The sequence below is a fragment of the Heloderma suspectum genome, chromosome 2 (genome assembly GCF_057233095.1).
Source record: "Heloderma suspectum isolate Gila_16-S chromosome 2, 16-S_ref, whole genome shotgun sequence".
Taxonomy (NCBI): Eukaryota; Metazoa; Chordata; class Lepidosauria; order Squamata; family Helodermatidae; genus Heloderma; species Heloderma suspectum.
This window is the reverse complement of record NC_139459.1, coordinates 307,243,541-307,258,539: the sequence shown is the minus strand read 5'-3', so window position 1 is coordinate 307,258,539 and position 14,999 is coordinate 307,243,541. Positions and strand designations below refer to the sequence as shown.

At 45.3% G+C, this 14,999-nt stretch overlaps 1 protein-coding gene across 1 annotated transcript in view; it reads right to left on the bottom strand.

Annotated features, from left to right (window-relative positions):
• The window catches only part of LOC146354936 (netrin-4-like), a 106,836-nt gene that overhangs the window by 54,239 nt on the left and 37,598 nt on the right, over positions 1–14,999 (bottom strand). Inside the window, exon 5 of the mRNA XM_084840207.1 lies at positions 5,081–5,344. Within this exon, the coding sequence (XP_084696333.1) occupies positions 5,081–5,344 (264 nt within the window). The remainder of the gene's footprint in view (positions 1–5,080; positions 5,345–14,999) is intronic.

The window sequence follows — 14,999 nt, the reverse complement described above, 5'->3', positions numbered from 1 at the left end:
GTTCCGCTCCTACCTGGATGGCCGATTCCAGAAGGTGGTGCTGGGGGATTATTGCTCTGTGCCATGGCAATTGTGCCATGGGGTTCCACAGGGCTCTATTTTATCCCCCATGCTGTTTAACATCTACATGAAACCGCTGGGGGAGGTTATCCGGAGGTGTGGGCTGAGGTGCCATCAATATGCAGATGACACTCAGCTCTACCTCTCTTTCTCATCAAAACAAGGTGAGGCAGTGGCAGTTTTGAATCAGTGCCTGGGCACGGTAATGGACTGGATGAGGGCCAATAAACTGAAACTCAATCCAGACAAGACGGAGGTACTGTTAGTGGGTGGTTCGTCTGCCCGGCTAGGTGATATTCAACCTGTTCTGAAGGGGGTTGCACTCCTTCTAAAGGATCAGGTTTGTAGTTTGGGGGTGCTCTTGGATCCAGAACTGTCACTTGAGGCACAGGTGAACTCAGTGGCATGGAGCACTTTTTATCAGCTTAGGCTGGTATCCCAACTATGCCCTTATCTGGACAGAGATAGCCTAGCTACAGTTATCCATGCTCTGATAACTTCTCATCTGGATTACTGCAATGCGTTATACGTGGGGCTGCCTTTGAAAACGGTCCGGAAACTTCAGCTGGTCCAAAATAGGGCAGCAAGATTGTTAACAGGGACTGGCCTGCGAGCTCATATTACGCCAGTACTTTTCCAGCTGCACTGGCTGCCAGTCCATTTCCGGGCCCGATTCAAAGTGCTGGTGTTAACATTCAAAGCCCTTAACGGCTTGGGGCCAGGTTACCTGAAGGATCGCCTCCTCCCATATGTGCCTGCCCGGACCTTAAGGTCATCCTCAGCGGCCCTTCTCCGTGAGCCCCTGCCAAAGGAAGTGAGGCGGGTGGCTACTAGGAGGAGGGCTTTTTCTGCTGTGGCACCCCGGCTCTGGAATGAGCTCCCTAGTGAGGTTCGCCTGGCGCCTACATTGTATTCCTTTCGGCGTCAGGTGAAGACCTTTTTATTTTCCCAGGCATTTTAGCATTTTAGCTTTCTAAATTTTTATCTTTGCTGTTTTAAATCTGTATTTTAAACTCCTGCACTGCTGCTAGGTTTTATTGTGGTTGTATTGTTATATTGTGGTTTTAATGTTCTATATATTTTAAATTGTTTTATTGTGTGTTGTTTGGTTTTAATTTTTGTGAACCACCCAGAGAGCTTCGGCTATTGGGAGTTATAGAAATGAAATAAATAAAATAAAAATAAAATAAACAACTAATTCCCAGACTCCTTGCAAATCTGGCATTTTTCTAGAGGCCAAAATAAGGTTGGGATTGAGAGTGACTGTTAATCAGAAGAGGGTTTAATATTCCAGGTATTTCTTTTAACAGGTATTTCTTTTTAAAAATACAAATTAAGTTATACAGCACCCACTGCATTGTTAGTCCTGGAAAGGAAAGGTTCCTCCTGTGCAAGCACCGAGCCACTGCTGACTCCTAGAGGGATGCCGCTTACGCTGGCGTTTTAATGGCAGACTATAGCGGGGTGGTTTGCCATTGCCTTCCCCAGTCGTGACTACCTTTCCCCCAGCAAGCTAGGTACTCATTTTACCGACCTCGGAAGGATGGAAGGCTAAGTCGACCTGAGCCGGCTACTTGAGACCCGGCTTCCGCTGGGATCGAACTCAGGTTGTGGGGAGAGTTTCGGTTGCCATACTGCCGCCTACCACTCTGAGCCATATTAAAAATATTCATAATTACAAACAAACTTTTCACATGCATTGAGTTTGGCCAGGTATGTGAAAGCGAGTGCTTTAGATTCTTAACTCTTTATTCAGAATTACGATAAATAGGCTACGTTTATTTTATTTTATTTTATTTTATTACATTTTTATACTTCCCAATAGCTGAAGCTCTCTGGGCAGTTCATAATAATGTTGATGTATTGGATCACAAGAAAACACCTCTCCAACCTAATTTCACCAGATATTCCATGAGCTTGTCAACATAACTGAGTTTTAGAAATTATCTTGGAGGTAACTTCAAGCATCCTGTGATAAGAACCTTTCTTGGCACAAGCAACAAGTGCCAGGGTATGTCAAACAATACCACCCTGCTGACTCATGGAAGTTGCATAAATCACTGTATTTCTCTGCTGCATGGTGAACTCTGCCCATAGCCACCAAAGATTAAAAACCCTATTTTTGTTTATAGTCTGGCTTATCCCAGTCAGTCAAGTCCCAGGGCTTCATGGGGTTCATCAGAAGGAGCTTTTATCCTGCTATTGAGATGGCTCTGTCACGGAAGTTTTCAGGCTCTTGAGATGATGCCGTTACCCTGAGGGTGTCTCCCACCATTTTCCCCAGCCTATCCCGGGTTTTCCCCAAACACAAAAAAAGTAGAATTTTTCCCAGCCCATGGAACAGGAGTTCCATGACCTCCATGTGAAATTCTCCCATAGCAGAAGAAACCGCTCTGTCTGCCTGCTGTGGGCATTTGTTTTCGGTTCCTGGGGGCGTGGTCAGGATGATGAAGGCATTGAGGATGGGAGCGGGGTTGCAGGGAAGGAGACCTGAGCAGATTTGACAGGCGTGAGGGCAAGAATCACCTGCCGATTGTGTCTCCTGCCTCTGCATTTCTCAATCGGGGGAGAAGAGGGTAAAATGCCTCCCTGCAACGAAGGGAGACACATATGATCCCTGACCCCACCAAGCTCAGAAGCAACACCCTCTGTTGTTTCAGAGCACACTATTAAGTTCAATGGGGCTGAATCCCAAGTAAGTGCACCGAGGGTTGCAGACTTACAGGGTGATCTTATGTCTACTCAGAAGTAAGTCCCACTGAGTTCAATGCAGCTTACTCCCAAGTAAGTGTGCCCAGGATTGCAGATTTATACCACTTATACTCTACTCAAAAGTAAGTCAGAGGTTCCCTGGGGGCTGCGAGAAAACAGTACAGAAGTTGAGCTATGAAAACAAGACTCCCCCCCCCCCTTTGCACACATGCCAGGGAGGGAGGCACTCCCTCAGTTCAAACCATGTGGCTGCTGTGTAAAGAAGCCCTTCCTAATCCCGCAAAGAAACCGAAAGCAGGAAGCTCCAGAAAGGATGTGGGGTTTTTTTTTTGCGGGGGGGGGGGTTGCTTAATGTAGAAACACCCCTTGATTCTCTTTCACCTCTAATTTACCCTTTCAATATGCAAATCAAGCCAGATGTTTAAGATAAACAAGGTTAAGGGATCCTAGGAAGACAATTCTAAATTCTGCAGGAAGGTACTCAAGCCCTTTGTGGAAAACAGCTGTGCGTTCCCTGACTCTCCCCAGCAATGGAAGGATTTGATACAAGGTTACCCCATCCATTTCTGGTTACCTCCCTGTACCAGTGCCAATTGCTTTAAGGGAGGTGCAGTAGTGAAGGGGGAAAATCACTTACCGTGGAATTTAACTGTTTGCATATGTGGGGAGGAACAGGACAGCAAGGGATGCAGGCAGCCAAGGAAGACCTCTGAGGCTGTTCCAGCTAGACTATACTCTCCCTCCGTCCCCACCCAGCCACCCTGACAGCCAGTGCAGCATAGCGGATAGACTGTCAAGGCTAGGAATGGGGAGACCCAGGTTCCCATCCCCATCCAGCCAAGAACCTCACTGGGTAAAGCTGGGCCAGTCAGCACAACCTACCCAACAGGATTATTGTGAGGAGAGAATGGGAGGGGGAGAACCATGCATACTACCTTGACCTAGAATCACAGAACCATAGAATAGTAGGGTTGGAAGGGGCCTACAAGGCCATCGAGCCCAACCCGCTGCTCAGTGCAGGAATCCAAGTCAGAGCATCCCTGACAGATGGCTGTCCAGCCTCGTCGTGAACGCCTCCACTGTGGGAGAGCCCACTACCACCCTAGGTCATTGGTTCTGTTGTCGTATTGCTCTAACAGTCAGGAAGTTTTTCCTGATGTTCAGCCAGAATCTGGCTTCCTGTAACTTGAGCCCATTATTCCATGTACTGCACTCTGGGATGATCGAGGAGAGATGCTGGCCTTCCTCTCTGTGACAACCTTTTAAGTACTTGAAGAGCGCAATCATTTCTCCCCTCAGTCTTCTCTTCTCAAGGCTAAACATGCCCAGTTCTTTCAGTCTCTCCTCATAGGGTTTTGTTTCCAGTCCCCTGATCATCTTTGTTGCCCTCCTCTGAACCCTCTCCAGCTTGTCTGCATCCTTCTTAAAGTGTGGTGCCCAGAACTGGACACAGTACTCCAGATGAGGCCTAACCAGTGCTGACTAGAGGGGAGCTAGTACTTCCCGGGATTTGGAAGCTATACTTCTATTAATGCAGCCCAAAATAGCATTTGCCATTTTTGCAGCCACATCACATTGTTGGCTCATATTCAGCTTGTGATGGACAATAATTCCAAGATCCTTCTCGCTTGTAGTGTTGTTGAGCCACGTATCCCCCATCTTGTAACTGTACATTTGGTTTCTTTTTCCTAGGTGCAGAACTTGGCATTCATCCCTATTAAATGTCATTCTGTTGTTTTCTGCCCAGCGATCCAGCCTATCAAGATCACTTTGAATTTTGTTTCTGTCTTCCAAAGTATTAGCTTTGGACCTCCTTGAAGGAAAGGTGGGTGATAAATGCAATGGAACTTAACTACAGGTGATGCCAGCTGCCCTGTGGGAAAGATCCTGACGAGATGTTATGTTCTGATGTTGTCTTACTGTGATTTTATTAATTCCTTGTTCTCCCCCCACCCCACCCATTGGAAAGATTTTATACTCTTAAAAGTGGGATAGAAATAATTATAATAAAAGAAATAAAATGTTGTCACCGACACACAGAGCCTCAACAGGCAGAAGCAGTGTTTCTGCAGCAGCCCTGTGATTATGGTGACCTATGAGCCAGTTATATTTACAAAAGGCTCGAAGTGGTATTTTTTATTGCTTAGAAATACTCACTATGACCAGACTAAAGACCCTGTGTTCTAGATAAGTTTATCCTCATTGATAAAAGTAATGCTGTTTGGCTATTAGAGAAAGCATTAGATATTCAGGGGCAGTTTTTTCTTCTTCTTAACATACTACAGGAAGGCATAACATGCACACTCACCACGTTGTCGAGGACATCTGTCCCATTGGCAAGCTGGCATTCTTCTGCATGGCCATTACAAAAGCAGCTGCCGCGGACAATTAGGTCATAGATGGCATAATGGGCAAATCTGTGTGGTTTCTCCAGCAGCCCTGAGCCTTGGCAAGGACACTCTTGCCTCTTCAATAATAAGAGCCGCAAATTGGTGAGTTTCAGGAGGTCTTGGGCTTCAGGACTGTATGGGTCTTCAATCTTGTTTGCAGGAGTTAAGGCACGGAAGATCACCTGAAAAGAGGGAGAGAGAGAGAGAGATCTACGATGAACTGCCATCGTCTGCACTGCCATCGTCCGCACGTAGTCAAGAGAGGGTGTATCTATGCCAAACACATACTCTGTTTTTATTGCAGCTTAACTGGACAAAGCTTCCTCCCAAGAATCATGGGAACTGTAGTTTGAGAAGGATGCTGAGAATGTGCAAGCATTTCATGACAGCAGCACACAGGTCAATGAGACAAGGGGTCCTTCAAGGTTGCAAACCACTACCCTGGATAAATTCATTTCCAAGCTAGGTTTCATGTATCTTGATGTGCACGATCTTTTCAGCCCCCACGGATGTAGAAATCTAGACCACGGAAAATAAGATGTGAACTATCTTTTCAGCCCCCATGGTATAGAAATCTGGGGTCAGCTGAGGGACACACATCCCCCCCCCCACACACATATATCTCCTCTCCTTGCATGCTGAGATCTAGGTAGCACTGAGAAGCAGGGAGGTGAAAGCCTCTCCCATCCCCCAGCCATCTCCACCAAGACTGCTGTTTCTCCACCACTACTAGCAGTAAATTTATTTATTTTATGTATTATATTTCTATACTGCCCAGTAGCCGAAGCTCTCTGGGCGGTTCACAAAAATTAAAACCACAAGTACAGCATAAAAACAATATGAAATATAAAAGCATTAAAACTACAGTATAAAAGTACAACCAGCATAAAACCTAGCAGCAAAGCAGAGATTTAAAGTACAATATTTTGGCCACCTAATGCGAAGAGAAAACTCCCTGGAAAAGACCCTGATGCTGGGAAAGACTGAAGGCAAAAGGAGAAGGGGACGGCAGAGGATGAGATGGCTAGATAGCATCACGGATGCAATGAATATGAACTTGAGCACGCTCCGGGAAAGAGCGCAGGACAGGAAGGCCTGGCGTGCTATGGTCCATGGGGTCACGAAGAGTCGGACACGACTGAACGACTGAACAACAACAACAACAACAAATTTAAAACAGCAGAGCTAAAAGACTAGAATGCTAAAATTCCTGGGAAACTAAAAAGGTCTTCACCTGGTGCTAGAAAGAGCACCAGGCAAACCTCTCTAGCAAGCTCATTCCACAAGCAGGGTGCCACAGCAGAAAAGGCCCTTTGTCTGATAGTGGCATACGGTATATATGCATTTTCTCAGATGCCTCAAAAATACCTACAGAAAATGTGTAGGAGACTACAACTGATAAAATAATATACTTCCCAGTTCACCAACTATTGTGTGTGTGTGTGTATTGTGTGTGTGTAACACACACATATTGTATATGTATATAAAATATACATATTTTAAATACGTATTTATGGATACTTACTCTGCATTTTTATTTCAAATAAGCTCTTCGTGCATTGGTAATACATACTTGTTTTCTATTGTAATTAAAAGGATGATCAGACTATAAATTAACATTTGTGGTGGATTTTATAGGGATCAAGAAAGATTGTTAAAGTTTCTTATTTTTTCCTATGCAAATAGTGCTCAAAGACACTACAAAAGAGTTACATATTTTTCCCTAACATTAAGCTCTGGGATTTAAATTTTTTAAAAATAAAACATTAAGTAAAAGAAATTAACTAGACAGTTAATTAAATAAAGAGCAATTAGGGTGCAATCCTATGCATGCTTAGACAGAACAAAGTCCTCCCTCACAGCCTAGTTGATCAGCTGGGATGTGGGGAAAAGAAGGTGGGTCCTGCCAGCTTCGGGAAAGCACAGGAAGTGGCCAAGGGCTGCAGCTTGTGCACCCCCAATGCTTTGCAGATTCAGAAACCACTGAGTTCTGTCACTCCCCCTGTGTTTTATACAGCAGCAGTCTCCATCTGGAACTCTATCAGTGAAGTGAAAGCATTTCTATAGTAGACATTGTCTCTCCCCACCCCTCCCTTTTGTGGGGCATTAAAAAAAGAAGAAGCTGTTCTGTGTAAAACATTTTCCCAATTTCTTATTGTTTTCAAGAAGAAGCTTCTGGAGGTTTAGGTGCCTGGTCACTACCTCCACTATGCACCAAGAATGCATGCGAGACAAACCCTGTAACAAATAATGGAAATCAGCTGCTTGATGCGGGCATTAGGGAAGCATCATGCCTGGAAGAGCATTGCAGAAAGGCCTGTAATGAGTTTTATGCATTCCTTCTGCTGCTCAAAGAAGATCACTGTTGCCCCTTTCCCCATCTTCTTCACAATCTCTTTTGAGGACGCAGATCTGCAAACGGACCAGGGTCCAAACCGGAGATGTCTCTTGCTCATGGGAGCAGTGGGCAAACTGCCCAGCCTGTGTAAGCAATGCAGGTGCTCACACATTCCCGGATCAATGAAAGCATGAGAAAACAACACACAGCCCCTTTCCGGCCAGCTGTCCGCATTCCCCTGATGAATGGAACCATGTGCAAACGGCCTGTTCTGTTTCGCACAGGTGCCTGGCATTCTTGCGATCAATGGAATTAAAGGCCAGTGACCAAGTTTACTCAGCCCACGTGCCTGGCCCAGCTTGGTCAATGGAAACAAAGGCGAGCAGACCGGCTTATTCAGCTCAGATAGCACCATTCCATTGTTGACAGAGAAGTGCTGAAATTAAATATGAATTCAAAACCACTGGATGAATATATCGGGAACTGAGATTTCCCCTTCTGAAGTTCAAAACTCAAAGAGTCACATGCTCATGAATGGGTATTTGAATGCTGGCATGGGTGCATGAAATTCACCTTTCCTCTTTATTGTTGAACCTAAAGGCAACAGTTGCACAGAACTAGCGTGGTCATGCGTCCTACTTCACAGAGGACAGTCCTCTATTTGAAGGCATCCTCCATCTTCTATTTGAAGGGCTGTCCAGTCCAAGCCTGTTTTAAAAATACAGAACCATCAGAACGAAGAGCAAAAAGGCCTTGAAGCTGCCTATCAAGACTTAGCACCTGGAGACAGACTGAGGAAGGCACACAGGTCGCCCGGTCCAGGCTTCCCCACTATGATGTACATCCCCGCAAGATGTATTGTATTTCTATTTAAGTGATAGTAATGATTTCTAAATTTGCATTCATGTATATCAATTAGCAAACGCCCTCGTTTGTCGCCTTTTTGGTGATGCGTTTCCTCTTTTTTGGCAAGTGACCAAAAATGAGCAAGTGACCAAAAATGAGCAAGTGACCACCCTAGTGTACTATTATTTATTTATTATAGAATTTATAAACCGCTCCACATCGAGAGATATTGGAGCAGTGTACAACAAAGTAAAATCCAAATATTTTACAATAAAAGCAGAAATATCAATAAAACAGTGGCTGGAATTTAGTCAGTCAGGAAATGCTCACTTGAAAAGTCTTCCGCAAAGGCCCAAAACAAAGTACCATAAGAGTATGCCTGATCTCACTTGGGAGGGCATCCCATAGGGCACCCCACATGAGCAAAGGGCTGGATGTGCCTGATCTCATCTGATCTCGAAAGCTAACCAGGGTCAGCCCTGGTTAGTACTTGGATGGGAGACCGCCTGGGAATCAAGCTTCCTGCATTGAACAGGGGGTTGGACTCAATGGTCTTGTAGGCCCCTTCCAACCCTATGATGCTATGATTCTGATTCTATGTAGCTCTAGGGACCACCAAGGCAACCTCTAATGTGTCTAGAGGTAAGAACTGTTTACATTTCTACCTTACACCCATCCAAAGGCTTGTGGCACATGAGAATAATTTTAAACAAAAGATATATGGAACACATTAGCTAAGGTAGCACATTTCTGGCTATTTCTCCTGTGTGCTATCAAAACATTAAAGAACATCAGTGGAGCAGCTGGCAGTAACATCTGAGAACCGGGGAGTGGACATTTTACATCAATGTCCCCACTGAGCTTTTATCAGGCTCCATCTCACAGGGATACAAGGTATGCTGTATGCACATACCTCACAGAGATATATTACTGCCCCCCTCAGGACTCCTTGCTCTCTTTCTACTCTGCCCATCATGATAGGCATTTTTTAGTAATAATATACATGTGATTCAACATTTCTATAGCACTTCTTATTGCAATATTTCATTACAACTGATTCCAAGCACACACTCATTCTTGCTATTTTCATTATCACACTTTTTTCTGTCAAGGAACACATTCCCTCGGGTTGATTATAAACTATCAGGGGCCACATGTCAGCAACAGATGGGGTCAAAGCACATAGCGGCAGGGAAAACAGTGGGTGTAGTTTATAACTCTGCAGGATATGTGCCACCCTGTCCTTCCCTCTCACCCTCTCTCTCTCTGTCACCCCCCATCTCTTCAGGCTGCACAAAACTATACTGAGGGGTGCAGGTTCCTCACCCTTGTACTAGAGCATGATGCTAGTAAAGGATGAACTGGTTATTATATAGAGAGAGAAATCTTGGATTTGGGTGATATCCATTGCAAATTGTTGCATGCTAATAACTATAGGGTTACTTTACTAGAGTGTTCTACAACTTGAAGGTCTTCAAGCAGGCCATAAAGACTTATTTATTTACCTTGGCCTATAATTGAGTCAGGACTGTACTGGGTTCTGTTGTGTATATGGTGTTATCTTTCAAATGAACTGGAAGTGGTCCAGCGTTGTGCAATAAGTTTCATTTCAAGCTGCCTTGAGGGCCATGTGTAAATTTAAATGTAAATAACAATTTAAAACACTTTAAAATGGATTAATTCATTTACCCTCATGGATGGGTGAATCAGTAAGTTTTGCTTTCTTCTGCATTTTAACTTTTAAAATCTCAAGTTCTTTTTCTCCCAAACATGAAGAACTTTGCAAATTTTGGCGAATTCTTATCAAAACCAAAGTGAAACAAAATTCTTACCCATTCCTATTTATCCATCTCCCCCCCACCCCCCCGATACTTGTTTTGAGTCAAGTAGAGAGCAGATTCTATTAGAGGATAGATCAGGGGTCCCCATGGGCACATTTGGGAATCTGAGAAACTGCTCTGGGCACCATCGCAAAATGCCTAATCAGTAGATAACCGCTTTGGCATCTACCGGACATGTCTATGGTTCCTAGGCTGCGTCTTATTCAGCAAAAATGTGTGTTTCATATCTAGTGGACACTGCAATGTCTCTTTAATAAGGAATTATCTAATTTGGCTAACTGCTGGAAGTGCAATACAGCCAATGCTTCTTTTAAACATATATTTTGGCAATGTCCAGTAGTTGCTTCTTTTGGGGAGGAGGTTATTACATGGATAAATTTTGTACTGGAACAGGCTTTAATATCCATAGATGTACACACTCCTTTAAATTATTTACCTGTTTCATGGAAATTAACAAATGGCCAGCATACATAGATTCTCTGTGCCCTTTTGACAGCTAAAAGACTGATATTACATCATTGGAAGGATAAACATTCACCACCTCTAATGCAATGGATTGAGGACCTTACAACACTTTCAGTGTTTGAACAGGTGGCATATAGACACCACTTTCAAATGGATACTTATTTGGATATTTGGTCTATTTTTGTTGAAGCCCATGTATAATTGCTAGAACGTTGTGTGCATTTCATATGCACTCATTGCTATGGATATATACAAATCCATGTACATATATAAAAAAATGGGGGGGGGGATTTTGTGACTGCCCATGGGCGACACATTGGGGACCCCTTCACGGGTGCCATTGGAGGTGCCCATGGGTGCCATGACACCCACAGGTACCACATTGGGGACCCCTGGGATAGTTTCTAGTCTACCTGGATAGCAACACTTTCCAGTAGAGACAATGGCTCCAGAATGATCAGTTCTGATCCTCATGCTGCCTACTATCATGATGGCTTACTGAATTGTCTGAAAGCTTCGAAAATACCCAGCCCCCCTGAAGGGTTTAATTGTTTTGCAGTTGTTTCTGTTTCAGGCCTTGCTTTTCTTTTAGGAGCTTGATTGACATCTCTGTGTCCCTATGAGCCACTGGATATCTGTCCATCGGCAACAAAGCTGATAGCATGAGCTTGTCCCAATGGGCTCCCACCATCTTTATATGGAATTTCAGTGTTTCCTACTCTAAGGTGTGCATCTACCGTTAATTCATGGCACCTTTTTACATGACCAATAAATCTTAAGAAGCAGGCTGGTGTCTTAGCTCTCTTTCACAGCAAAAGATGGAGAGTGCTGCTGCCTGGAAAGTGGTAATGGCCAACTGCAAAAGCAGGTTCTGAAAAGGAAGGCAGAAACACCAGTTGCTCATAACAAATGGAGTCAGTTGTCACAACTGTCCAAGAGGATAAAATTCTAGGCAGGCCAGTAAAATTCTGGCTGGGTGGCTAATTCCTAGTCTCTCCATCTGCTTGCTTTTGCCCCAATTTTCCAACTTCCGTGTAGGCCTGCCTGTCTATTTGCTGCCTACCATACCTGGCCAGTGTTCGACTCTGCTTCTGGTTGATTATCCTGAGTGCCATTTATGTGGTGCTGCTTGCTTAGGCCAGCCTTCCCCAGCTTGGGGCTCTTCAGATGTTTTGGACTTCATTTCCCATCAGCCCCAGCAAGCATGGCCAAGGAATGGTGGGAGTTGTAGTCCAAAACTTCTGGAGGACACCAGGGTGGGGATGGCTGGTTTAGGCCCTCCTGTGAGCATCTGGTCCAGCTAGGATTGCCAGGTTTGTTTATTTGATTTGTGCCCTGCCTTTCTACCAAGAAAAATGGAACTCAAAGCAGCTTACAATCAGAAATAAAATGTGATTAAAATAGTAATAAAAACAAATACATTAAAACCTAATTAAAAACACAGCAACAACTGAATAAAAACTGCATCCAACCCAACAGACCTGCTTACAGGTTCCTTACCTGAGTGCTATAACAAGTGAGATTCAATGGATGTATTCACACAATACGCTAACCCACACTCAGTGGTTGAGTGTGGGCTGTTGTTGAACCGTGGGTTGTTGAACTCTGGGTTGTTTGTTGAACTGTGGGTTAATGTGTTGCCTGAATCCAAAACATTTTCCGCAGGGTGGCTTGTTAACCACCCTGAACAACTCAACAACAAGCCATGGATTCTCAAGGTGGCTTGTTCGAGAAAAATAAGCCACACTGCATGGTTAACAAGCCACCCTGCAGAAATGTCCTGGGTTCAAAAAAGATGCTAACCCATGGTTCAACAACAACCCACACTCAACCACCGAGTGTGGGTTAACGTGTAGTGTGAACCCAGCCTGTGTCTCTCCTACAGAAGGTGGGGACAGGCAGAAGGGCCAATCAAGGGCAGAAAATGCAACATCTCTAGATTGCAACCTGGGAGCAGCCCCAGAGTTCCATCCCAGCTCCTGTCCTGTTCCTGTTGAGGCCCGTACTTTGTAGGCATTTGGCTGCCTACTCTCCAGGACTAACAGACCGAAAGCACCCTCTGGCTCATTGTGGAAGCTCCCAGACTCTTACATGAAAAGAGGTCTAAACCCTGTCTTTCTCTTATAATCCAAAATGATGCTGGAGCCCTGTGCTTTGTTAGGAGTTTCATTCTTAATCATAACAAATGCTACTGTTTTCAGTCACTCAGCAGCAATTCATAATAAAATTGAATATTTATTATCTCTGCCTATCTCTGACCTTTTATATATATATAGTAAGGAATTTGGAGTGCCTTGGAGCTATATAAAAACTGAAACTGACAACCATCAGGAAGGGGTGTGTGTGTGTGTGTGTGTGTGTGTGTGTGTGTATCTTCTCTTTGGCATCTGGCACTTTTACATCTCTTTGATATTTTATCTCCAGCCAAAAGGGTCATCTTCACTCCCAAGACAATGACCTGGTTCACACGATCACCGTGGCTTAAATAAGACACAGTAGATTGCGGCGTCATGCGTTACGTGAGGGTTGTTTAACTCTCACACAACCCATCCCTGCCAGATTTGGATGGTACAAGCCGCAGTTGTGGCTTGAATATTCAAAATGGCCAACTGCACATGCTGCAGGCCACCATGGCTTAAATTTATTTATTTATTTATTAAATTTATTAATCGCCCATCTGACTGGTCACCCAGCCACTCTGGGCGATGTACAACCCCCATAAAACAATTTAAAACAATAAAATTTTACCATAATTTTTTTTTTTTTAAATACCCTAACCCACCCCAAATGCCTGCCTGAACAACCACGTTTTTAATGCACGACGGAAGCTCATTAAAGAGGGGGCATGACGGAGTTCCCTAGGGAGGGAGTTCCACAGAGTGGGGGACACCACAGAGAATGCCCTCTCCCTCGTCCCCACGAGTCTAGCTGTCCTGGCTGATGGGACAGAGAGAAGGCCATCCGAGGCTGATCTTGTTAAGCGGCCTGTCTGGTGTTGCTGGAGGCGCTCCTTAAGATAGGCTGGGCCGGAACCATATAGGGTTTTAAAGGTCAAAACCAACACCTTGAATTTGGCCCGGAAAACAACTGGTAACCAGTGCAACTCCTTCAGCACTGGAGTGATGTGATCTCGCCGGCGGCTGCCTTTAATCAGGCGAGCTGCCGCGTTCTGTACCAGCTGCAGCTTCCGAACCGTCTTCAAGGGTAACCCCACGTAGAGCGCATTACAGTAGTCCAAACGAGAGCAGACCAGTGCATGTACTACCGATGGGAGCAGATGGTCGGGAAGGAAAGGGCGCAGCCGCCGTATCAGATGGAGTTGATACAGCGCTGTCCGGCTCACAGCTGACACCTGAGCCTCCATGGACAGCTGGGAGTCCAAAATGACCCCCAGGCTGCGGACCTGGTCTTTCAAGAGTAGCTGTACCCCATTCAACACCAGGTCAACATCCCCCAGCCTCCTCTTGTCTCCCACCAAAAGTACCTTGGTCTTGTCAGGGTTGAGCTTCAGCTTATTCCTCCCCATCCAGCCACTCACCGTCTCCAGACATTTGGACAGGGATTCTACGGCCAACCTTGGTGAAGATTTGAATGAGAGGTAGAGCTGTGTGTCATCCGCATATTGATGACACTGCACCCCAAACCTCCTGATGATAGCCCCCAGTGGCTTCACATAGATGTTAAATAGCATCAGGGAGAGGATGGAACCCTGTGGCACCCCACAAGTAAGTGACCACGGGTCCGAAACCTCCTCTCCCAGTGCTACCCTCTGGTACCTGCCGGAGAGGAAGGACCGGAACCACCGCAATACGGTGTCTCCAATGCCCAACCCCTCCAGGCGGTCCAGGAGGATACCGTGGTCAACGGTATCAAAAGCCGCTGAGAGGTCGAGGAGAACAAGGAAGGAGCATTCACCCCTATCCAGAGCCCTCCTCATATCATCCACCAAGGCGACCAAGGCCATTTCTGTCCCATGCCCAGGCCTGAAGCCCGACTGAAATGAGTCTAGATAATCAGTTTCTTCCAAGTGTGCCTTCAACTGCACCACCACCACCCGCTCAATCACCTTGCCCAAAAATGGCAGATTTGAGACTGGGCGAAAGTTGTTCAGAACTTGAGGATCCAAGGAGGGCTTCTTTAAGAGCGGTCTTATCACTGCCTCCTTGAGGGCTGATGGCATCACTCCCTCCTCAAGGGAGGCTTTCACCACCGCCCTGATCCCTTCACCCAGTCTCTCTCTGCAGCTCATAATGAGCCAAGATGGGCAAGGATCAAGTAAGCAGGTGGTCGGCCTTACAGATGAAAGCACCTTGTCCACTTCATCAGGAGGAAGAAGCTGGAACCGAT